Source organism: Sus scrofa, chromosome 13 (assembly GCF_054392235.1).
Source record: "Sus scrofa isolate SSC_HxYL_T2T_F1_AM1 chromosome 13, Sscrofa_HxYL_maternal_Yorkshire_Landrace_v2.0, whole genome shotgun sequence".
NCBI lineage: Eukaryota > Metazoa > Chordata > Mammalia > Artiodactyla > Suidae > Sus > Sus scrofa.
In genome coordinates, this window is record NC_139395.1 from 47,673,774 (window position 1) to 47,696,050 (window position 22,277).

The window sequence follows — 22,277 nt, forward strand, 5'->3', positions numbered from 1 at the left end:
CTAGTCCAGGCTGCCATCACCTCTCATGAGGTAACTACTATGGCTTTTTTACTGAACCACTTCCACTCTTGACCTTTCCTGAGTAGCTAGTCTTTTAAAGACGTACATGGTGAGTCTGGCTGCCCCTGGCCGTCAAAATATTATGTCAAAGGCAGTTTACCAACAGCTCTGCAGAATCAGGCTCTTGCCCCCTCTGCTACCTTGGGCCTTCGTTTCTTGCCCCTTTTGCTTTTTATGTTCCAGCCCCATGGGCCTCCCTTAACTTCCTCATACATCCCAAAGTGGCTTTTGCTTCAGGGCTTTTGCAGTGTTACTTCTGCCTGAAATACTTTTCCTCCTTCGGGGTTCAGTTTAAGTCAGTTCAGCCAGGCCTTCCTTGCCCCTCTAATCCAGAGCAGCCCCAGCACCCGTCCCCACTCAACTTTTCATCTCCTCTTCCTCAGTTTATAATTAGTAGGCACTTTCACATGCCCATTATCGATCCTGACCACCAGATGGCGTTCCAGGGCGCCAGGGCGATGGTCATCTCCTTCACTGATAGTTGCCACTTCTCTCTGGTGGCTGCCTCAGAGTCGGTACTCAATAATGGTAAGTTGAAATACATTACTTTATTTACAGAAATGGGGGTCAACCTTGAGACCGTATGGCCTAGTTTGCTGCTCTATTCCTCATGCACCAGGCAGGGCTTAGCTGGAGAGAGCAGCCATAGCCGTGTGCCTAGTTTAGCTCCCATCAGCCTCACTTCCAGCAGATGATGATGTTGGGGTCGTTTTCCAGCCGTTCATCCAGCTCTTGGTAGCTCATGCCTGGGTGGTGTAGTGGAGGAAAGGTCAGCAGCCTTGGCTTGGCCACCCTGCCCTAATCCTACCTCAGCCGTCCTGCCTGCCTCTACCTGTTTTACAGCAGATCTCATCGTAGCTGTGGCAGCCCGTATAAAGCCTGGCAGGGTGGCTCCGCTCCTCCCGAGACACCCGCACAGGATACTTCTGCAGTCTCCGGATGAGATTCTTCATAAGCCCGAACTGGATCAGCTTCCTAGGGTGAGGGTTGAGGGAGGAAGGGGTGATGTTCTAGCCAGCTCTGCTTCTAGCCAGGCCAGTCTCCCCTCCAGTTTTGTCTCAGTGACCAGGATAGCCTCCAAACCCATCACCTCAAGGAAGTCCTCCTGGAGCAGCAGTGCCACATGATTCTGTTCACTGGGGATCTCCTTTTTTTCTCTCTGACCCAGAGCTACAGAGAGACCCAGAGAGTGTACCTGCCCTCAGGAAAACCCCTCATGGCCCAGGGGTCCCCTCTGACCGTTCATCAACGTGCTGCAGCTGTTGGGGGTGGCGGCCAATGAGATCTCTCACAGTGGTGCCAGGGCTCAGACTACAGTACAGCTGGAACACATCCCGAAGACTGGCCCTCTTGTGCCCTGTAGGCATCAGGGGTTAGCTCTCCAGGTGGCTCTGCCCTCCCTGAGATGGCCTCCCTCAGAGCTTGTGCCAGTACCTTGCTTGGTCACGTAGGATAGACATGCCTCCTGCAGGGTCTTGTCATCTACCAGGTCCTGGACCTTGGGTGTTGGGCAGTACACATTGGAGTACTGGAGGGGAGTAAGAAGCACAGGGGCCTGAGCGAGGGGCTTGGAAGTATGAACAGCCCTAGGTGGGCCCAGCCACATGGTCCATTCTCCACTTAATCAGACCCAGACTTGCCTACCTGGAGGATGGACACCAGTGTCACAACACCATAGTACCTGGGGAGACAGTTGCACTCAGCTTCTGAGGGCCATGCCTTCCCAGCCCTCTCACTCAGGCCCCTGGTCCCTTCCTGATTAGAGACCCCATCCTGGGTATCACTGTTGCCCTACTCACAGCAGGTTCTGGATGGCGATGCGCACCAGGTTGAGCTCCACATCTGCTTCAGCTGAAATCTTCTGGACATGGCGGAAACCATCAATGTAGGGCAGGATCTGGGCAGGGCACAGCAAGGTCATTAGGGGTGGGATGAAGTCAGGACTGTGACCAGCCACAGACTTTGAAAGCCAGGGAGGGCTAGCACACCTGTTGTGTGGTGAGGTCCCACTGCGAGTTGAAGAAATCCTCCTTGTCTTTGGTAAAGACAGGCACATCATATTCCTGGGCCACAGGAGGATCAGGCCGTTGTTCAATGACCTTCAAGTGGATGGTGTTGGATTCATCTGCAGGGGACCCACCCATATCCTCAGTGCCACCTCTTCGAAGAGGTCCACAATTACCATCCAGTCCTCCCAGCAACCCTTGAGGCAGGCAGGTGGCTCTGGGTAGGGCCAATCTTCTCCTTTTATTGAGCAAGACACTGAGGTCCTGAGAGGGGAAGAAACATGCCCACGGAGCAGAGCCAGGGAGCTCTACTGGCCTCCCCTCCCCAGCCCCATCACGCACTGCACTCTGGACATCATCAGCCCAGCTTATAGCTATCTTGGTCACCAATTTGTTCATGAGTCTTGTCCTTGGCTAGGCTCACCTTCCTCTGCTACTTTCCCATCCCTCCCCAACACCTTTGCTATTCTTGCAGAGGCTGGGCCATACCGATGGGCAAAGTGCACCGGCCTGAAGCATTTAGCTCCTCCAGCAAGATAGTCATGATGGGCACCAACTTCTGCTTGCTCTCCTCCGTGGACACGAAGCTGCTCTCTAGCTGGATGGAGCAAGGACAGCATGGTGGGCACACCCCAGGACCCTTGGCTGGCATCCCGCCTTGGCAAGCTTTCAGGTCCAGAGGGCTTTGGAAACATGCAACACCTTCCCTAACTCTGCCTGCCCATCCACCCAAGACCATCATGTTGCAAACCTCCAGTGTGGTCAGGTAGCCAGCCAGCTTTTTGACAATGGGCTCTAGGGCACAGGTCTTGGCCTGGGCATCACAGACAAAGCCTAGGTTGAAGAGCAGGGCATTGCGGCTGTACTTCTTGTGCTCAATGCACACAGGGCAGCCGATCAGTTTCTTCTCCATGGCTGTGCTGGACCAGGGGAACAGGTGGGAACAGAGTCAGGTTCCTCCCACCCCCAAGTCTTTCCACACCTCCTGGCAACCTTCCCTCCCTTCCAGCTAGGGCCTCACACAGTGATGAGCTTGTTCTGCAGCTCTGGCTTGGTGATGATGTACACCTGGACAGTGTCAAACAGCTCCCGGGAGATGAAGTCTTCCGGGACCTGAGGGAAAAGAGTGGCAAGAAGTTCTTGTGGATCTTGTAACCAGGCAGGGTACACAGGGTGACCCCCAAGGCCTAAGTCCTCTTCTCCAGGGTTTCTCCCCCCCTCTCATCCACCCAGGCCTATTACTCTTTTGTGTTTCCAAACACACACTATGTTCTCACCTACCTTCTGGCTTTTGCATATGCTATTCCCTCTACCTGGCATACTCCTTCCTCACCTTAATTTCTATGTATCCAGGGATACTAGTGGACTACCTATTCACACCGCTCCTAGGACCTGGCGCCTCCCCTGGGCCCCCAGAGCCGATTTCCCCTAATCACTGCCTAGGTGATGTTTGCCTCGCTGAGAGCCTGGGACTGGGTCTGAATATCCTCTTGGTTCACGATTCTCCGCGAGTGGAGGAGTGGCGTGCCTGCATGCAGCGTGGGGTACGGGGTTCCACCGCTTCCAGGCAGCCAGCTGAACTCTCCCGAGGGTTCCTCTATCCCGCAAGCCCCGCGAGCCCGGATGGCACCTGATAGGTGATCTTGGGTCCCAGCGTGGGGTGGAACTCGCTGAAGAATATGCATTCGATGCGGCAGCCACTGCCCATGGTGCTGGTGGGGTCCAGGTCGGTAGCTGGCTTCTCTATCCCGGGGAACACCTGTCAGAAACAGCTCAGTCTCGGGCAGCCTGGTCAAATACGCCTGCGCACTGACACGCCCACGAACCCATCGGCTCAATAGCGCCTGCGCAGCGCGACTCAGCCCTGTGGCTGCGGAGGGGACTGTCCCAGGAAGTCCTGGGTGGGTAGGCGTCGCACCCGGAAGTTAAGCGGCTCCGCGACGGAGCGGCAGTGCGAGCGGCAGAGCCCCGAGTATCCCATTTTTTTCGGGAGGAAACCACCGCATCGGGTCGGCGCTGCGGGTGAGGCAGGCGAATCCCTGGCGTGGCGGTGCAGCATGCTAGCGGCACGTGGGGAAGCTGTGTGCAAAGGGATTCAGGCTGTAATTTCCACGCAGCCGGGAACTACAGTTCCCGCAGTGCTTCACGACTTTCCAGCAGGCGCTCCCGCCCGGCGACGGCGTAGTGCACGCTGGGATTTGTAGTCTATTACATGGCCTTGGGACGTCTGCCTGGAAGGTGGGCTAGTTAATGATCAGTACCAATTTAGATGGGGGTACACGCTGACAGGCCACCAGTCCTCTACTGTTCCTGCTGCCAGCCTTAGTACTGTTCCTTCCTACCTTAACCTCTTCGAAGAGAGTGGCATTCCTGCCCTCCCAACCCTTGCTCCAGTGAGAAGAGTAGACCCTGGAGACCCTTGCTCACTGTTACTATGCTTTCAGGCTGCAGCCACCGGCCTGGTTGACCATGGCCCTTTCTGTGGAGACTGAGTCGCACATATACCGAACTCTGCGCACTGCCTCTGGGGCTGCTGCCCACCTTGTGGCCCTGGGCTTCACCATCTTTGTGGCTGTACTTGCCAGGCCTGGCTCCAGTAAGTAGAGTTCAGAGTCAACTTTTGGAAAGGAAAGTGCCACTTTTCTTGGTGACTAGAGACAATAGGAAGCCTTAGTTCTGACTCCTGGGAAAAGTCTGGCTAGCTGAGGGACATGCTATGCTGGAGGGATAGTTAGGGTGGAGTGGATGAGAGTGGGGACTCTACCAGCTTGGCTAGGCCCCACAGAATACCTGGCTTCCCTTGTGTTGGTGTTCCAGTTTTACAAAGTGCAGGGGGAAGGAGGGAGGACTGCCAGAGGAGTGGCAAAGCATGGCCTCTGATCCATGGATGGACCAGGAAGAGAGAATGGTTATAGGGTCAGTTTGTTGCAGCAACAAAGGGGATTACATTTTGGCAGCACCTCCTTGGGTGATGGGCTGCTCATTTTCCTCAATCTGTGAAGATTGGTGTGGCTGGGTTCTTCTTGCTTTTAAGGCTTACTCTTCTCATTCCAGGTCTCTTCTCCTGGCACCCCGTGCTTATGTGTCTGGCTGTAAGTAGTGGGCCTGGCCAGCTGTAAGGGGTGGGAGGAAATATAGATGTGGGTGTTGGTCTTAGAGGTCTCTAAATGGTAAGGGACACTTAATAGCTGTTTGGAGGGATGGGAATATGGGCTTGGCGGAACTGCATGCTCCAACTCCTGCCCATAGTTGATATCCGAAATTTGAACCAAAGTATTCAAGATGCAGGGTCAAGGGTTTGTCTAAGCACAAAATGAGGCTTGATCTATTTCTAGGCAGGAAGCTTAGAATATGCATTTGGGTATACCTGTGTCCCTTTTCACCTTCATTTATAGCGATGCATCTAACTTTCCCTGAAACAGTGCACCCATGTGGCCAACTTCGGCCATGAAATTGTATCCAATCCTGTGTCAGGGAAACAAAGCTTGTGAATCATTTATAACTGCCCCATCTCAAATCCTGTGTTTGCTGGGTAACAGTAGAGATGACATTTCAGAATAGCACCTAGGAAGAAGTGTGGAGAGATACCCCTTGCTGGTTAACTGGAGCAGATGTTCTGTTCCAGAAGGAGTTGCCCCACCAAAGAGACGACAGGCCAGAGAATGAAGGGGAATCTAGCAGCTTAGGTTATATCTAAAGCTCTCTTCCTTTCTGCTGGGCAGCACTCTCATTTAGTGTCCCATTTTTGTCTCCCCAGTTCTCTTTCCTGATGACAGAGGCACTGCTGGTATTCTCTCCTGAGAGTTCGCTGCTGCGCTCCCTGTCGCGGAAGGGCCGAGCACGCTGTCACTGGGTACTGCAGCTGCTGGCCCTGTTGTGTGCACTGCTGGGCCTGGGCCTTGTCATTCTCCATAAGGAACAACTCGGCAAAGCCCACCTGGCCACATGGCATGGGCGGGCAGGACTGCTAGCTGTGCTGTGGGCAGGGCTGCAGTGCTCAGGTGGGGTGGGGCTGCTCTACCCCAAACTGTTGCCCCGTTGGCCCCTGGCCAAGCTCAAGCTGTACCATGCCACTTCTGGGCTGGTGGGCTACCTCCTGGGTAGTGCCAGCCTCTTGTTGGGCATGTGTTCACTGTGGTTCACCGCCACAGTCACTGGTGGGGTCTGGTACCTGGCTGTGCTATGCCCTGTGATTACCAGCTTAGTCATCATGAACCAGGTGAGCAACGCCTACCTGTACCGCAAAAGGATCCAGCCATGAGCTCTTCCCAGCCTAGGGGAAGCCTGGATTTGCCCCTCAGTGTGCTAACTGAGGCTGAGACCTTCTGACTCTTCTCCGCTGACTCAGTCATGGGACACCTCAGGCACTAGGGCCATCAAGGGTAGCCAGAGTCCTGCGTGTGTGACATTTTTGCTTGCTCCTCATGCTGGAGTACCCCTTCCCCTTTTCCTTCTTTCTCTATTCCCAAAGGAGTTTCATGGATCATGTGTCTGGATGAAGTCGAGGTTGCAAGACTGTCTTCCCCTTCCCCCCATACCAGCAACTCTACTTGTGCTGGAATGTCCAGAAATTACAGAAGAGAAAAAAGTAAAATTAAAAAAAAAAAAAAAATGGCTGAAAGACTGGAAGGAAAAGCCCAGAGTTTGAAAGAGTTCTTTCCAATGCCATAAGCATGAAAAAATGGGCAGCTGGGCAAGATGGGGACCCATCCCTGGCTGCTGAGGGGCTTAAGCTCTCCTGGCACACCAGCCCCCCAGGATCTGGCTGCTAAGTGTCCCCATGCCACCAGTAGTCCCTAGAGCTATAGCTGTGAATGGTGCACTGTGTCCTTGCAGTCTCCCAGCTGCCCACTGTGCTGGTATCCAGACTGTGGCTGGTATCCAGACTGTGGTTGTCAGTCACAGGATAGGAGCTCGGGGTGGGCTGCCTCTACAGGAGTTAAGCACTGAGCACTGTCTTAGAGATGAGCCACAGATAAGAACAATTCCTTATGATAGAGAGGCCCTTGATCATCAGATCCCCTAGACAGGGCCACCCTGGCCAGATAGTGCAGGGAGAGAAAAAAGCAAGGGTCCGAGATGACAGGTCTGGGAAGCCTGTTTAACAGTGGGTGTGTGGTGGTGGGGGACGGGAGCATGGCGGGGATAAGGGAATGAAAACAGTGGGCTTTTTATTCAGCTGGAGTAGCCTTGGGGACCAAGCCCTTGAACCTAGAGTAAAGTCCCTGGCTAACTCTGCAATAGAGCACGATGAGGGAGTTGTACAAGGTGGTCCAGCAGAGCCCAGGAGCCATACTCAAAGAACTGCTTTATTGATACTGCGAGGCTGGGCTTGGCTGCCCACTCAAGTGGTCCTGTAGAAAATACCTGGGAGCTGTGACTGTTCTGGCCCAGAAGCAGCCATGGCCACAGCAGAAAGAATCAGAAATCTTGACGTGAACATAGTCTTTCTGGGGGTGGGCGGGGACGTGCAGCCCTGTGCCGGCTCCTGCACTGGCTGGACCCCCAGAACATTTTTGGCAAATTCTTGCCTTGGCTCAGGGCTTTCGCAACCAGTATCAGGTGTGGGGGTTGGCCCAGGACCCATGGCACAAGTGTCCCTACAGCCACTTGCTTGGGGCTGCTTGCAGAGGTACAGTCTTACCTCAGATGGCCCAGGCTGGCTGATGCTTCAGAGGCCCTGTGCCTGGCATAGTGGTTGTCTGGACTTGGAACCAGGTAGCAGGAGTCCTGGGTAGTGTTGGCGAGAAATAGCAGAAGGCTGTGCAACCCCGATCAGGCCTTCTTTCCTCTCCTCAGAGCAGTCAGTGCCCTGGAGTAGCTGAGAGGGTGTCAAGGGGGGCTTGGGAGAGGAGGCTACACTCAAGGTGGTCTGGAGTTACTGCTTCGGGGGAGCTGCCTCAAAGGTGATCAGGCTAGATTCTGGGACAGCCCCCTTCCCTGGAAATGTGGGGGCCTTGTCTAAGGGCAGGGGGCTGTCCACCTTGACCCCAGCCTCCTCTTCATCGTCGTCCATGCTGGGCCAGACGGACTGATCTTCCACTCTCTTCAGCCGCTCATTGAGGGCCTTCAGAGCCAGTTGCCTGGAACAGGGGAAAGATGACAAGTCACTCTGGGTCTGGCCTTGGCTCATGCCCTACACTCTTCCCCATGAAACTGACTTGCCTTACCACTCAGACTTCTCTTCCTATCTCACAATCCTGTGTGTTCCCCTTTCCCATGCAGGGCACAGGGCTCCCCAGGGATTTGATTAGGGCCCACTCTGCTATCAGAATGAGGATCCAAAGGCTGAGAAGGCCAGGTGCATGCCTGCCAGCCTGCTAGCCTGCCCCAGGCCAGCTCTGGGAATGGTTCTGGGGATGGTGCCTAAGATTGGGCAGAGCTGATGTCCCAGGACAGATGGTAGAAGGGCAGGTCCCTGGACACGTGAGTTTCTGCCAGGCACCAGCACTGAATTCAAGGAGAGGGTTATTACTTCTTCTGTCCTTGTTAGGAGCATTATGGGCTTCCTGGCAAGGGTGTGTGGGGAAGTTTGGAACTTAAGCACCTACTGTGGTTCTCAGGCTGGGAAGCAGGGCCAACTTGGGTCAGCCCACCCCTCCAACTGACTCTAGTATTCTCCTCCCCAGAATTCCCAAAGCCACCAGGGCCTGTGTTAGAGCAGGAATACACTGCGTACTTGCAGGAAAAGAGGAAGGAGAAATAGCCCACGTGGATAGGGCACAGGCCAGAGCCTACGGTTCCACTGGGCAGACCCCTGGAGACCCCACACTGCGGGGAGGTGGGAAAGTTCGCTAGAAGAAGGTACATACAAGCATTTGGGACCCTACCCACCAGGAGGTGTGATGCCCGTAATGCCAGATAATGTTTCCAGTAGTGGCCACTGTGGACGCCTGATGCCTCAAACTCTGTGCCACTAGCATGGAGGAGCTGTAAAGCTTTCCAAGTTCCAGCAGAGAACCAAAATCTCCACGATGCCAGAGAACATGACAGGAGGGGCAACAAGAACACAGGCACAGAAAGCCCAAAGCACACTTCCACTCTTTCCTCTAGCCTGGCACATGGCAGGTTGGTACAGACAGGACAGTCCTTCCCTGCTGCTACCCAGGCTCATTCTGTTTAAAGCCTGCCAAGGCAGAGAGATAGTGGCAGGCTAATCCATCACTTTGTCACAAGGGTCAAAGATAGGAAACCCTGCCTCCCACTATTAGTAGCCCGTTGGGTGAGGGAGTGGCATGCACCCAGATGTCAAACTGGTTGGAGGAGTAGCCCCTATCCCCAAGTAGGTAACAATCACAAGACTGTGCCAAAGAACCCACTCCTTAACACCTCATCCAAACGTGCTTCCACGTGTCTATTTTCTTGGGCGTGCAGAGGTTTTTCAAATGTCCAGCCAATCCCAACAATCCAAGATCTCTCAATTGAGGAGGGGCCACCACTGTGGCCTGGGCCCACCTGAATAGCTTTAAGGGCAGCTCAGTCCCCCCGCCCCCACCCGCCGGCTTCTTAGGGCCACACCCACAGCATATGGAGGGTCTCAGGCTAGGGGTCGAATTGGAGTTGTAGCTGCCAGCCTACACCACAGCCACAGCAGGATCCAAGCCGCATCTGCTAACTACACCACAGCTCACAGCAATGCCAGATCCTTAACCCCCTGAGCCAGGGATCAAACCCGCAACCTCATGGTTCCTAGTTGGATTCGTTTCTGCAGCACCACAACGGGAACTCCAAGGACAGCTCGATTTCTACCAGGACCAGCCCTCCTGGCTGCATCACTCCACTTAATAGAGACCCCGGTCTTGAGGATTCATCAGCCATAGAGACACAAACTGTAGGGCCCCTAATTATGCTCTGCAGCCTGCCATGTGTACTTTTCAACACCTGCCACCTTGGAATATAATAATCTGTGGCCCTTTCCCAGCTGGAAACTTCAAGAAAAGGGTGTGTCCCACACTCTACAGCCCCAGTGGAGAGTAAGTGCAGGGATGACTCCAGCTGAATTCATAAAGCTGCCTAAGAACCCATTTCACAAGTGAGAAAAAGCAGAAGCCTTTGACAGATGTAGAAAGTAGGAACAGAACCTACTCTAGATTTCATTTCTCAAGTAACTGCATCAAAAAACCTCAAGAATAATGTTGGAAACAGAGCTGTGACTACTATAGTGAGTCCACAGACCTGTGAGAGAGAGAAAGAGCTGGATTAAAAAGATCTGTCCTGGAGTTCCTGCTGTAGCTCAGTGGTAACAAACCCAACTAGTATCCATGACGATGTAGGTTTGATCCCTGGCCTCGCTCCGTGGGTTAAGGATCCGGTGTTGCCGTGAGCTGTGGCAGCTGCAGCTCCAATTTGATCCCTAGCCTGGTAACTTCCATAGGTTACAGGTGTAGCCCTAAAAAGCAAAAAAAAAAAAAAAAAAAAAAAAAATCGGTCCTGCCCTGGCCAAGGTGCATTAAGTGAATAATTCACTGGGACTCCTGGTGGTACTAATGGGTAGGTTTACAGATAATGAGAAAGTCACTGCATTCCCTAATGTGGTCAGTAGGCTCCCTCCGTGGGTCACATGGCTGTCTCCTGGGTTTGGTGACATGCTTCCCAGAGTGGGGTGTGGGGGGCATGGCTAAGTCTAGTTATACACCAGGCTTCCCTCTCAATAAATAAAAGGCAGAGAAGCACGGCATCGGAATTAAGGCCCAGAGAGAGGGTATAGATTAGCGTTTGGAAGCTGCGGTGGCCCCAACCACCTCTTAAGGATCCCAGGTCTCCTCCTCTGTCCCTCCCTCACAGGAGAAAAAGGACCACCAGGTTGATTCTGGTTCCCACAGGCCCAGTGTCTAGGATTCTGAGACAAGCCCAGTGTTAAGTGTATCTCACTCTCTATTAGCCCTTCATGCAGCTCCAAAGGAGGCAGGGCATTTCTGGAGACTGAAGTGGCCTGAGTGGTGATAAAGGGAACTTTTACTCCCTAATTTTGCAAAGCACTTCCTGCAGCCTAGACACCTAAATGCTGATCTCAAGGCCCCAAACTGGACTTTCTCTTTCTGAATTTACCCAACATCTGACTGTAGGCTGCCAGCCAATGTACAGGAAGCACCTCAACAGATGGAATGTGACTTCATCAGTAAATACGCTCTTAACAAGGTTTGGAAGATCCCACGGTACCTTCTCCGCTCTGCATCTTGAGGGTCTGTGCCTGGGAGGCTGATGGTGATGGAGGATGGTGCGCCCACATCATAGCGCTTCACTGTCTTCTGGCATATCTTTACCTTCACCAGGAGGCCATGTACCAAGTTTGCCAACAGCCCCACCACAGGCTGCAGGATCTCAGGGAAGAAGGTGGCGAAAGCAAAGTGGTCGGCCATGTCTCCTCGGCCTCGGCTATGGCGCTGGTAGAAGCGAAGATACACCCAACTGGAGAGCAGCCCAAAGCCATAGGAGGCCAGCGCTGGGCTCTGGAGTAGTGTGGCCAGCCGCAGCAGCAACAGCAGCCCCAACAGCAGCATGGGCACCACACTGACACGAACCTGGGGCACTCGGAGCACCACACAGTCCCCCATGGTTTGCTTGAGTGCCACCAAGACACCACCTAGGAAGCCCAGGGAGCCGTGGATGCGGATAGTAAAAAGGTACACCAAGTTGAAGGAAGCCATGTAGGTGAGGAGGTAGGCGAAGGCCCCCAGCAGCCCCACAGATACGTTCACCACTGAGAAGAAGATGAGCAGCTCCAAGGCCCCCCAGAGGGGCTCCAGCAAACGTCCAGCTACCACCACTGTGGCCAGGCTAATGGCCACATCCCACACATGCTGTTCCATCAGCCCATGGGTGGCCAGGGTCCAGATCCAGAAGTTGGGTGGAAAGAGATAGCCTGGGGTGACAGCCAGGCAGCTCGTGTCCACGGCAAAGGACAGCAGGTAGAGGAATAGTACAGCAACGCACAGAGCCTTCACCACCACGCTGGCGCTGGCCAGGATGGCCCCCAAGTGTTGGCGGGCGCCCGGTAAGGCGCGCTGCATCTTCCCAGCTGGCTTCGGCCTGAGGGAAGGGTTTAGTGGGCTAGGGGCCTCCCCGGGGCCTCGTCCAAGTCCGGCCCCGACGGGAGGCCCGGGCCCGGCCTAGTCAATGGCCTATGGCCCGGGTGAAATCTCCACTTCCGGTCAGGTCGACTCCGGTCATAAACGGCAGAGCCGGGCCTGGTCGCCGGACCGGGGACTAGGCCCTTAGCAGGGGATCTGAGGGAAGGCCCTGGGTAGCTTCTGCACGCCCGCCTGGTCTCCCTGCAGGCCCCACGCCACACCAACGGGTCTGGACGTGATCTTAGGGCTCGATCTCCTCCATCCACTCTGGGATCCTACGGTCCGCGCGGCACTGGAGCCTAGTTCTGGGCCGGAGTCAAGTCTGATCAGTCCCGCCTCGGCCTGGGTCTCGGTTTCGACTCTACCTCCTCCCTTCTCAAGCGCCGACAAACAGGGGCGCTGCGCCTGCGCGCCCCGGGCGGCGGCAGGATGCCCTCTGAGCGTCGGCCTTGCGGCTCCACTGCATGCTGGGATAAGGAGTCCTGGGCCGGAGCCGGAACCAGCGGAAATCAGGATTCCGGGTAGAACACGTCCCAGGAGGCTGTGCGTCGGGCTGTTCCTGTTGGTGGTGAGAAAAGCGTGTGCTTGGGAGTTGTAGTTCCCAGGACCGTTTCTGCCAGATCTCTGGACGTGGGGGAAGGTGCACTAGCGTCGCTAACCTTGAGAGAGCGGCGAATACCAGCGGCAGCACAACCTCAGGTCACACACTTGATGAATTTCCCATGAGGAGTGGCTCAGTGTATGCCTGTACACCTGGGTGGGTGTCTCCTTGCGGGCAGGTATGTGGGTAAGAATGTTGGATGATCCAGTGGGCGCGAACTCCAGGAATTAAGGCGGTCTGCTGTATGCCTGATTCAGGTTGGAATTCTTGCTTTGCTCTTTGGCGGCTGTGTGACATTGGCCAAATTCCTGAACTTTGTTGAAGATCAGTTTCATGGACAGGAAAATGGAGATGATGACTGTACTTACTGTGAGGATCCAAGGGGACTGGGCTGTAAAATGCCAGTCTACTCTGGGCGCTCAGTGAGGGTGTTGCCCTGGCTGCCCTTGTTACAAATGAGGTGGAGCCAGTACTTGAACTAAGGCCTCCAGTCCCCAAATGGGTGATGTTGGGCCACTCTCAGTGGCTCTCCTCCCCACCACAGACAATCGCTGACCATCATGAAGAGAGGTCTCTCCACAAACTTGAGTCAGGCTGGCCTGGGGCCCCCACTTCAGTGCAATGGTGGCTTCAGGCAGGTTGTGTCCTGTGCAAATTGATTTTTTTTTTTTTATATTGAGTTACATTTTAAACAGTTGTAAAATAAAGTACATTTATGAAGTGCAGAATCCCTTCCTTTCCACCACTGATCTCAGTTCAGCTGCCATTGTGCATAGCCTACCAGGTTACAAAAGGTGTTGCTGTCCTTTATCTTTGGCATCCCACTGGATGCTGCCCCAGTGTAGGATTGCCAGATTGAGCAAATCAAGAGGGCACTCAGTTAAATTTGAATTTCAGGTAAACAATTTTTTCAGTATAAGCGCGACCCCAGTTTTTAGCATTGCTTTGTCCCATGCAGTGTTGGTAACATACTAAATATTTGTTGATTATCTGAAATAACAAATTTGACTGGATGTTTAGTATTTTATATGACAAGTCTACTCCAGGATTTTTGGGACTGCTGCAGAGCATGGGAGCTGTCCAGAGGTTGCTAGTTAGGCTTTGCTCTGTGGCCTGCTCTTGTGGAGTGAGGAAAGGTGTCTTCACTAAGGCCTGGAATGCCATCTTTCATTTATTTACCATCCAAGTTCCCCCAGCCATAGGCCACTTCCTTTCTGAAAACTTTACTGGTTTCTTGCTCTTCTCATCTGGGAGAAAAGATTTCTCCTGTCTCAGTTTGTTCATCTGGGATATGGGGATAAACTAGTATCCAACTCTTAGGTTGTGGTGAGGACTTAGCTGGGTGAGTGCAGAGTTTGGAGGGTGTATTCTAAGAGAGTAAGTGTCAGTAGCACTGGGAAACCTCTGCACTGGTGGCTATAAGTCTTTCCCCTTGAAAAGAACTTGAAGGTCACACAGAAGAGAGCTATTAAGAGAGCTGGCTTTAAAATGGACAAGGGTTAAAAAACAAAACAAAACAAAAAAAAACGGACAAGGGTATAGCGCTTTCCAGAGGAGGTCCGAAAGGATTTGCAGAAGCTGACTCAGAGTTGTGTTCCAATGTCGGTGGCCTCTGAGAGCACCAGGCCTCCACTGGGCTGGGAAGGAGCAGCCATCATGCTTGTGGGTGGGCCAGACCCCAGCCTCCTCTGGACTGGGTGCTCAAGGACCAGGTACTCATTCTTTGCTCCAAGTGGGGGATCTGCTCACTTGGCCCAGGTGGTCTGACCCTATGGTCAGAAGCCTGCTTAAACCAGCATCTCATCTCCATCTTATTTTCTCCACGGTCTTGGCCTTGAGCCTCTGGGAAACTCCCCCCCCCCCCTTAAAGACTGTTTCCTGGAGGCTTTCGAAAACATTACACAAGACAAAAGATTCTGCCACCTAGGAGGCCTGGGAAGCATCATGCCCTCCACCCACTGGATTGCTATGGCCTTCACTCCCAGTTGAGTGGTCAGTGTGGCTCTGAGGTCATGTCTTCAAGCCACCCAATCCACAGTCAGAGGCACACATAGTGGATGGGAACCATTTGAAGTGAAAATATGAACATTATTTAATAACTGATCTTCTGTAATAAACCATTTGAAAATATTTTACAAGGAATCACACACACAATATTTTACAAAGTTTTCTTGACTTTTTTGTCACTGTTGTTTTTCTGACTTGTCTGTACAAAATACAACAACCAAAAAAAAAGGGCAGATAAAAGGAAATGGCCCCCTAGTCCCCCACAGATCCCCCGAGCCCGAGGTGAGGGGGTAGCCAGGTCGGGTGGGTGATGAGAAAGATCAGACCCAGCTGGGGGTTGGACAACTACCTGATGGGAATTGTTTTGTCTGCTTTTCTGTTTTTTAAACTTAAAATATATATTAATTTTTCTGTATATGTTTCTTATTTTTATATTCTCCATTGAGCACCTGACTACACTACAGTTACACACACGCCCCTGCAAGACATGGCTGGCATCTAGGCTGGGTGTACAGCATGGGCGCCCACCCTGGCACCAGCAGCGGGCATGGACACACACTGAGAAAGCGACAAGCAACGTGACATTAATTAACAGAGCCATTAATTAATGCATCACCCTCCCCCCTCCTCCCAGTCCATCTGAGCCCCGTGGCAACATTCCCCTGCCCTCAGTCCCCCAATGGCCCCCAGGCCAAGATACCTTTGGGGGAAATGACCAGAATGAATGGTGTGAAGAGATGTGCCCAGGCCCCAGCCTCTGCGTGTGCACAGAGTGTGTATATGTGTGTACGTATGGGCAAGTGTGTGTTTAGCAGGGAGGAGCAGTTTGGCCAGGGAGTGTGTGTGTGTGAGTGGGAAGGAGACAGGGAGTGGGCACAGGCCTGAGTGTGTAAGGGCCAGATTAGGGGTGGGATGACCCAGCTAGGAGTGATCAAGTCACCCCTAAGGCAAAGGGCGATGTTTGGTGAGCGTTCCTCTGCTGAGGGGTGCAGGCAGTGGCATGTGGTCCCATGGGGGCGGCCTGACACTAGAGAGAAATGGTTACAATGAGCACCTGGTGGGGTCAGGGGCATTTAGGGGACACTGGCAGCTAGTGTGGGACAGAGGGGTCTTCACTCCTTGCCCCAGCATTTGGCACTGTTTGACATTCAGCTTTAGAGACAGAGGACCAGCTAGGCGGCAGGTCAGATTAGAGGCGGACGGTGAGCAGGAGATGGAGTGTGCATGTGCCAAGCCTCCCACCAACCCCTCACCCTGTGTAAGGCTTCGTGAGCCCCCACCCTGACCCTACCCCATGTTGTGTGTGTGTCTGCATGCGTCTGTGCGTGTCTGTGTCCTGGCTATGTCTAATCTAATGTGAGTCCAGTTTCTGCCCTCAGGGCTCCAGGTGTGTAAGGGATTGTGTTTTAGCCAGTGTCACTGTCACTGTCCTGCCCCCTGCAGGGCTTGGGGAGGGAGAGGTGGCTGTAGGCCTGAGAGAGGCAAGAACTCATTGGGGGACTGCCCCTGGGACCTCTCTCCTGCCAGGACTTAAGCTGGAATGCACGGGCCTCAAAGTGCCCATCTCAATTTCCTTCATTATTCCTAGAGAATCCAGGTTTGGTCCTGGGTGGGGCAGAAGGGCCAGGCTAGAGGAGTCCTGCTGGGGCAAGGCCTAGGTCTTCCACACAAAGGGAGCCTCCGGGCAGGGTGAGCAGTGGAGGCCTGGTTTGGCATCAGTACTGTGGCCTTCCTGGCCCAGCCCTCAGGGGTAGGTGAGTCCAGTGGGAATGAGGGGTCTGGGGACACTTGGATAGTTCAGCGGTGGTACTGGCTTGGGGGGGGGTCAAAGACCTGTGGCACCTTCCTTTGGGACCCCCCCCCCTTCCAAGGCGCAGACTCTTGGGAAGCCAGGCGCATCAGATTCTTCAGCGAGGGAGCCGGGAGGCTCTAAGGGAGGTGGTGTGGGGAGAGGGAGCAGGGGAGGGAGGCCTGGGGTTGGGAAGGGGCGCTCAGAGGCGGCGAGAAGCATGGGCGTGGACTTGAGGCTGTGGCCGGGGAGGCAGGCCTAGGAGGAGCAGCAGCTGCAGGGACACCAGGACGCCCAACGACGGCGGGAAGGAGGCTCCACGGCCGCAGTCTGAAGTATCTTCCTGCGGGAAGAGACGAGAAGCAGCTGGTCGGATGGGATGGGCAGAGGGGACGAAGGGCCGCGCTAGCCCTGGGGGAAGAGAGCTACACGTTAAGGCCTCCTCACCGTGGCATTGTAGTCGAAGCAAATGTGTGGGCCTCTCCGGTATCGTGGTCTCTGCACCAGTTCACACTGCTCCGGGCCGTCCGCTGGGCATGGGTGGGGAGTCAAGGAGGCGGCGGCAGAGAAGGGACACGAGGGGCGGGAGGGGGCGCGGGGAGCGGCGCGGGCAGGATACAGTGTGTTTCCTTCTGCAGCAGCCGGCCTGCCTCACACTGGCTGCACATCGGCTTCTCGGCCACCACGAAGAGAAGGTTGGTGTTGGTCAGCCTCTGCGCGTGGAAGAGCCTGGAGACAGCACAAAAGGGCGGGGCGCCGAGGTTCGCCCCACCCTCCGCCCCGCCTCGCCCCGCCCCCCTGGCTAGCTCCTGGCGCGCACCTGGAACAGTTTCCGCAGTCGATGATGGCGTTGTAGGAGGCGTTCACCGAACCGAAGTAGTACTGGGTCTGTTTCATGACGCAGCTGCTCTCGCGCACCTCCGGGTTCCCTTCGGCCTCCGCCGGGTCTGCGAAGGCCCAGAGCGCCTCAGCCCCACCCCTACACACCCTGAGCCTCGCCCAGCTGTAAGCCTGGCCCTCCCTTTGGGGTCAGTCTCAGATTGGGAAAGGGCTTTAAGGAGAGGCATCCAAAGCCCTACCTACCTGCCTGGAACCAGCTGTGGTAGATAATGCCATAGAGAAGCTGCTGGAACAAAGACCTGCAGGGCATGGGCCACTAAGTGGGAGTGGTCAGCAGAGGCCAGTACTATGCTCCATTTCTCTCCAGCTCTTCTGGAGAGTACCCTCCCTCTCCCGTTTTCCCCTCCTACTCACCAGGCCGCAGCAGAGGTCCACCAAGCTAGGTTAAGGAAGTCTGCAATGGTGGGCTGCAGCGGAGAGAGTGGCATGGGCTCCCACTGCTGCCTCTGGACCCATGTCACCTCCAGCTTTCTTGTTGGTGGTTGGGGGGGGTCATGTGTGAGCAGGTCTCCCAGCCCTCCCACACCCTCCTCCAGGCCAGGCATTGCTGGAGCTCACCACAAAGATGCCTCGGGGTGCAGATCCCAAGTTGCCTGGGGGCTGGGGAGCACAGGCCGCTTGATAGTCATAGGACTCCTTGCGGGTGTAGAAGGAGTTATTGTAGAGTGCCAGCATCAGGTTGGCATCCACCTCACTGAAGAACCTGCCCACCTGCCAGGAGGGAGTGGTAGTCACAGGGATGGCGGTGCCACACCCCCAGAAGGCTCACACCCGAACTGCCTCTTCCCTTTTTTTTTTTTTTTTTTTTTTTTTGCTTTTTAGGGCCGCACCCGTGGCATATGGAGGTTCCCAGGCTAGGGGTCGAATTGGAGCTACAGCTGCCAGCCTACGCCACAGCCACAGCAACGCCAGATCCGAGCCGCATCTGTGACCTACACCACAGCTCACGGCAACGCCGGATCCTTAACCCACTGAGCAAGGCCAGGGATCGAACCTGCAAACTCATGGATACTAGTCGGTTTCATTTCCACTGCGCCACAACGGGAACTCCCTTCCATCCTCTTCCTGACCCTCACCTGGTCCCACTGATGGTTCTGGTTTGACAGTACCAGGAATCCCCCGTCGTCAATGAGGACACAGAGCAGGTCCTGGGGGCAGGGGTTGGGTGGGGGGAGAAAGATGGAGAGGGGCTTGGGCCCAGATCTTCCTCCCCAGGCCTTGGCAGTCCAGTGGCTGAGTGGAGGGAGCCCCATTCCCCAGTTCTGGTAAAGCTGAAGTCAGGGTGGGATGTTGCGCTCTATTGGCCAAGGGATAGGCTAGGAACTGCAGCTGGGACTAAGGTGTTCAGGAGAGGGGTAAGCTAGGGTTCAGGGCACACGTACCTCATTGTTAACTTCGCAGTCCATCTCACAGTGGCTGCTGGGGCCGCACTGCTGGGTAGAGAACAAGGGCCATAAGGTGCCCACAAGTTTTCCCCCTCCCGTCACCTTTTATACATGGGGTTCCCTGGGTCATCTGCAATAGCCCCTACCTCTCCAGAGGCAGTAGAGCCACACTGAGTGGGAGGACTCATAGGGGTTCCTGGGGACACCAGAATGGCTACTGCTGGGCTTTCTGCCCCCATCCCTGACCAAATACCTTCTGAGGCTGGTCCTGGTGGGTACGGTTGCTGGCTAGCACCTTGAACTTCTCAGCCCATGCCTCTAGGTCCAGTTTCACGCCCACGACTATGGGGGAGAGCAAGGGGCCATTAATAGCTACCTACCTGGGCAGCACACTGCCCACTGTCTCTTTCCCCACCTCCGTCCTGGGTACTCACCTGCTGGTCTCAGTGTGCGTCCACCTAGGCTGAGCTCCACAGCCGTGCTGACCAGGATGCCCACCGTGTCATTCTCCAGCTCCAGTGGCCTTAACAGGGCTGGGGTGTGTGGGGTGGGGTGGTCAGGAGTAGGGTCCGGCAGCCATACTGACCATTCTAGTGCTGGGCTCTGTGAGCCCATGAGCCCAAGCCAAGGCTGACCTCAGCCTAAGCAGCCAATATAGTGTTTGGCCCAGCATAGCCCTTTTTATCTGCCCCAGTTCCAGCCAGCCTCCTGTTTGAGAGGAGCCTCACAGAGTTGAGCCTAGCCACTGCTAAGCAGATAGGGAAGCCTCAGCTTCCCCTGCTGCTGTGCACCTGGGAGAACACTCACCATCCTGATGCGGTGGCTTGAAGACGTAGCCATGGTTGTCTAGGCTGCGGCGATAGAAGCTGGCATTGAAGGGCTCGGGGTTCTCTGTCCAGTCCTCAGCTGCCCTGGTCACCCGAGATAGGCAGAGGTTGGTGGAAGGGGTGGCATGTGGGGGCGATGGTCTCAGCAGATGCAAGGAGGGCTCTGGGTAGCGGAACAGGCGGAGTCCCAGGGAAGGGCAGGGTGTTGGGTAGTGGGGCAGGTCACTTACTTGTTGGGGAATACACGAGTGATGCCGCCATCAGTGGCGGCGAACACGGCCAGAAGGCTGTACCTGGAGGCAGCAGGGAGGTGAGGTCACAGACCTGCTTTCTGCAGGGCAGGGCCAGGGCCTCTGGGCCCATCCCAGCTTCCTGCCCCCACAGGCTGGGTGGTGCCTACGTGTTGAGATCCTGGTCCCGCCACACACGCTCCACCAGCTGCTGTGTGATGCCTGTGTCCAAGATCAGGTTGTGCAGAAGGAAGTTGTTGCCTGGAATGGGAGGGTTGGGGTGGAGGAAGTATCTTCATGTGGATGCCTGCCCACTCTCCCCGCCATCCCCAAGGCTCCCAGCCTGGCCCAGGATCTGGCCCAGGACCTGCCCTTGGCTTGGGCTTGCATGTTTCTACACCTTCCCAGTCTCTGGGTTCCTCTGGGCTGCCCCCTTGCTGCCTGGGCACTGCCCAGACCCAGCTACCCCACCAGGCACTCACACTGCTTGGAGTCTGGAGTCACTTTCTCCATGAGCTCAATGAAGTTTTTCAGGAACTCGGTGTTGTTGTCTGAAGCATTCAGGTCCTTGCAATACTCTCTGGGGGTGGGGAGGGGCAAGAAGAACGGGCTTGGGGGACTGGACAGGGCAACAGGGTTGAGGCTTCCCAACAGGCCTGCCTGGCTATTTGTTGAGAAGTCCAGGCCACAGGGAGGGGCGTGTATATTCTTACAAGCTGCAGCGACTATGTGCCGACAGCTGCCAGGTCTGGACAGGGGCAGAGCTGACCTGGTTGGGTGTAGGAAGCAGAAAATGACGGTCTGCTTCCTCCACCCAAATAGATTCTCCCTTCTGGGCTTGGCCCTCCAGAGCTTCCCACCTCGCTTGTGTAGCTGGAGCCAGATGGTGCACCTGGAAGGCCCCAGGAATTGCCTTATGGCCAGCTCGTCCATGTGTGTGCTGCAGCATTCCATGGGCACAGTGGGTAGAATCCTAGTACCAGCTTAGTCAGCATGAGTCTAAGACCTCATCCTGCCACTTCCTGGCTGTGTACCTTTGGGCAATTCACTCAAGCTCCTTGAGCCTCAGTTTTTTTCATCATACCATGGAGGGTGTCAGGGAGTCACTGGGAACATGTGGGTCCTTGGATTGGCTGTTCCCTCTGCCCAGAATGCCTTCCCCCAGAGAACACAGGGGAGTGGGGAGAGCTGCTTGGGGTTCTGCTCCCCAGGAACTCTTGGCGAGCTGTCCTTTTTACCCTGGTAGGTGGAGCTGTCTTTCTTGCTTGCCCTCTCATCCATACCCCTGCCACCAGAGACCTCCCTGCTGGGCTGCATGGCAGCAGCTTTGTGGGATTTTTTTTTTTGCTTTCTAGGGCTGCACCTGTGGCACGTGGAGGTTCCCAGGCTAGGAGTCAAATCAGAGCTACAGCTGCCAGCCACAGCCACAGCCACAGCCAGGCCGGATCAGAGCTGCATCTGTGATCTACACCACAGCTCGCGGCAACGCTGGATCCTTAAGCCACTAAGCAAGGCCAGGGATTGAACCCATATCCTCAAGGATACTAGTCAGATTCGTTTCCACTGCACCACAGCAGGAACTCCCTGTGGGAATTTTTTAAATGCTCTGGTTCTCCAGGCTGTGTGAGGGCCTGCAAATTGGTGACAATACCTGGGACTGGATCTCAGCCCCTACTTGCTCCCTGGCTCCCAGGGCCTTCACGTGGAACAAGCCTGCATCTCTCTGTGAGGAGGCCATACCTGATCTGCCCAGAGTGACACCCACACATCTATACTTGAGATGCAAGTCACCTCAAGTCCCTCCCTCTCACATAGTATGCACATTTACACTCACCTAACACATATGCATTGAGCTCTCCTGTGCCAAAGATACAGAGAGGACAAAAACAAACATGGTCCCTGCCCTCAGAGCTCCCTCAGGGTCCTGTGGGCCACACAGGCCTTCTCACACATTCCCACAGTCACAGATGCACACGGCCACCCCACATGTACATTCGGACTCATAAATGTACACGATGACTCACAAATACAAACACACATTTACAGAGAGTCACAGAGTACTCTGTGGGTGCATGCACGCACGTGCGCACACCAAAGTTAGGAGTGTCCAGAGCCCTCGTGTGGTGCTTGGGAGTGCTCATGGGTCTCTGTGTTACACCTACCTGCCCCCATCCAAAGCCCAGGCCACACAGGAGGGCTTCACCACTCAGGGGCCTGCTGGCCTCCTCAGACATGGGCCAACAGACATAGGGTGTACACATGAGGGTGCATGCCAGGGATGGTCCAGGCCCAGGCCTGTGCTGGGCCTTGACCCCTTAGTTGCCAGAGCAGCTCTTCACAGCCCCGACCCCTCTTCCCTGTACCTCCCCCCAAACTCAGTGAGTCACCACACGTGGACCAGG

General features: G+C 55.0%; 4 protein-coding genes across 23 annotated transcripts in view; 1 reads left to right on the forward strand and 3 right to left on the reverse strand.

Moving 5' to 3' along the window:
• Window positions 1-589: 589 nt before the first annotated feature.
• On the reverse strand, window positions 590-3,866 carry NPRL2 (NPR2 like, GATOR1 complex subunit). 6 transcript variants are annotated; one of them, XR_306793.4, is made up of 11 exons: window positions 3,697-3,866; window positions 3,088-3,179; window positions 2,818-2,986; window positions 2,556-2,664; window positions 2,049-2,185; window positions 1,860-1,957; window positions 1,705-1,741; window positions 1,495-1,588; window positions 1,151-1,417; window positions 893-1,035; window positions 590-806 (listed from the first exon to the last, which is right to left on the reverse strand). XR_306793.4 is itself a non-coding variant. In XM_084988361.1 (11 exons), exons 1-10 carry the CDS (start codon window positions 3,772-3,774, stop codon window positions 910-912), a joined length of 1,020 nt encoding a protein of 339 aa, XP_084844487.1. In that variant the 5' UTR covers window positions 3,775-3,866; the 3' UTR covers window positions 590-806; window positions 893-909. The 6 variants fall into 6 exon arrangements, 5 of the variants coding, with proteins under 5 accessions (XP_084844487.1, XP_003132274.1, XP_005669657.1 ...); XM_084988361.1 differs by having other exon boundaries at window positions 1,151-1,230; XM_003132226.5 differs by having other exon boundaries at window positions 1,300-1,417.
• Window positions 3,867-3,973: 107 nt separating this feature from the next.
• On the forward strand, window positions 3,974-6,701 carry CYB561D2 (cytochrome b561 family member D2). The gene is made up of 4 exons (XM_003132228.5): window positions 3,974-4,088; window positions 4,511-4,662; window positions 5,121-5,158; window positions 5,824-6,701. Exons 2-4 carry the CDS (start codon window positions 4,536-4,538, stop codon window positions 6,325-6,327), a joined length of 669 nt encoding a protein of 222 aa, XP_003132276.1. The 5' UTR covers window positions 3,974-4,088; window positions 4,511-4,535; the 3' UTR covers window positions 6,328-6,701.
• On the reverse strand, window positions 5,015-12,499 carry TMEM115 (transmembrane protein 115). The gene is made up of 4 exons (XM_084988360.1): window positions 11,226-12,499; window positions 8,050-8,149; window positions 7,711-7,796; window positions 5,015-5,179 (listed from the first exon to the last, which is right to left on the reverse strand). Exons 1-4 carry the CDS (start codon window positions 12,074-12,076, stop codon window positions 5,056-5,058), a joined length of 1,161 nt encoding a protein of 386 aa, XP_084844486.1. The 5' UTR covers window positions 12,077-12,499; the 3' UTR covers window positions 5,015-5,055.
• A 2,305-nt stretch (window positions 12,500-14,804) lies between these two features.
• CACNA2D2 (calcium voltage-gated channel auxiliary subunit alpha2delta 2) overlaps window positions 14,805-22,277 on the reverse strand; it is a 143,751-nt gene continuing 136,278 nt past the window's right edge. For 4 of the 15 annotated variants that reach the window (XM_084988220.1, XM_084988219.1, XM_021068820.2 and 1 more), the window contains 15 exons: window positions 20,358-20,455; window positions 20,046-20,136; window positions 19,876-19,938; window positions 19,626-19,729; window positions 19,253-19,351; window positions 19,072-19,160; window positions 18,816-18,866; window positions 18,510-18,581; window positions 17,992-18,144; window positions 17,788-17,840; window positions 17,617-17,672; window positions 17,354-17,480; window positions 17,153-17,262; window positions 16,981-17,063; window positions 14,805-16,876 (listed from right to left, as the gene is read on the reverse strand). In XM_084988220.1, the coding sequence (XP_084844346.1) occupies window positions 16,736-16,876; window positions 16,981-17,063; window positions 17,153-17,262; window positions 17,354-17,480; window positions 17,617-17,672; window positions 17,788-17,840; window positions 17,992-18,144; window positions 18,510-18,581; window positions 18,816-18,866; window positions 19,072-19,160; window positions 19,253-19,351; window positions 19,626-19,729; window positions 19,876-19,938; window positions 20,046-20,136; window positions 20,358-20,455 (1,390 nt within the window). In that variant the 3' untranslated portion in view covers window positions 14,805-16,735. Of the gene's footprint in view, window positions 16,877-16,980; window positions 17,069-17,151; window positions 17,263-17,353; window positions 17,481-17,616; window positions 17,673-17,787; window positions 17,901-17,991; window positions 18,145-18,509; window positions 18,582-18,815; window positions 18,867-19,071; window positions 19,161-19,252; window positions 19,352-19,625; window positions 19,730-19,875; window positions 19,939-20,045; window positions 20,137-20,357; window positions 20,456-22,277 lie in introns of all 15 variants that reach the window. The other 11 variants (XM_084988218.1, XM_084988210.1, XM_021068821.2 and 8 more) reach the window with 7 other exon arrangements.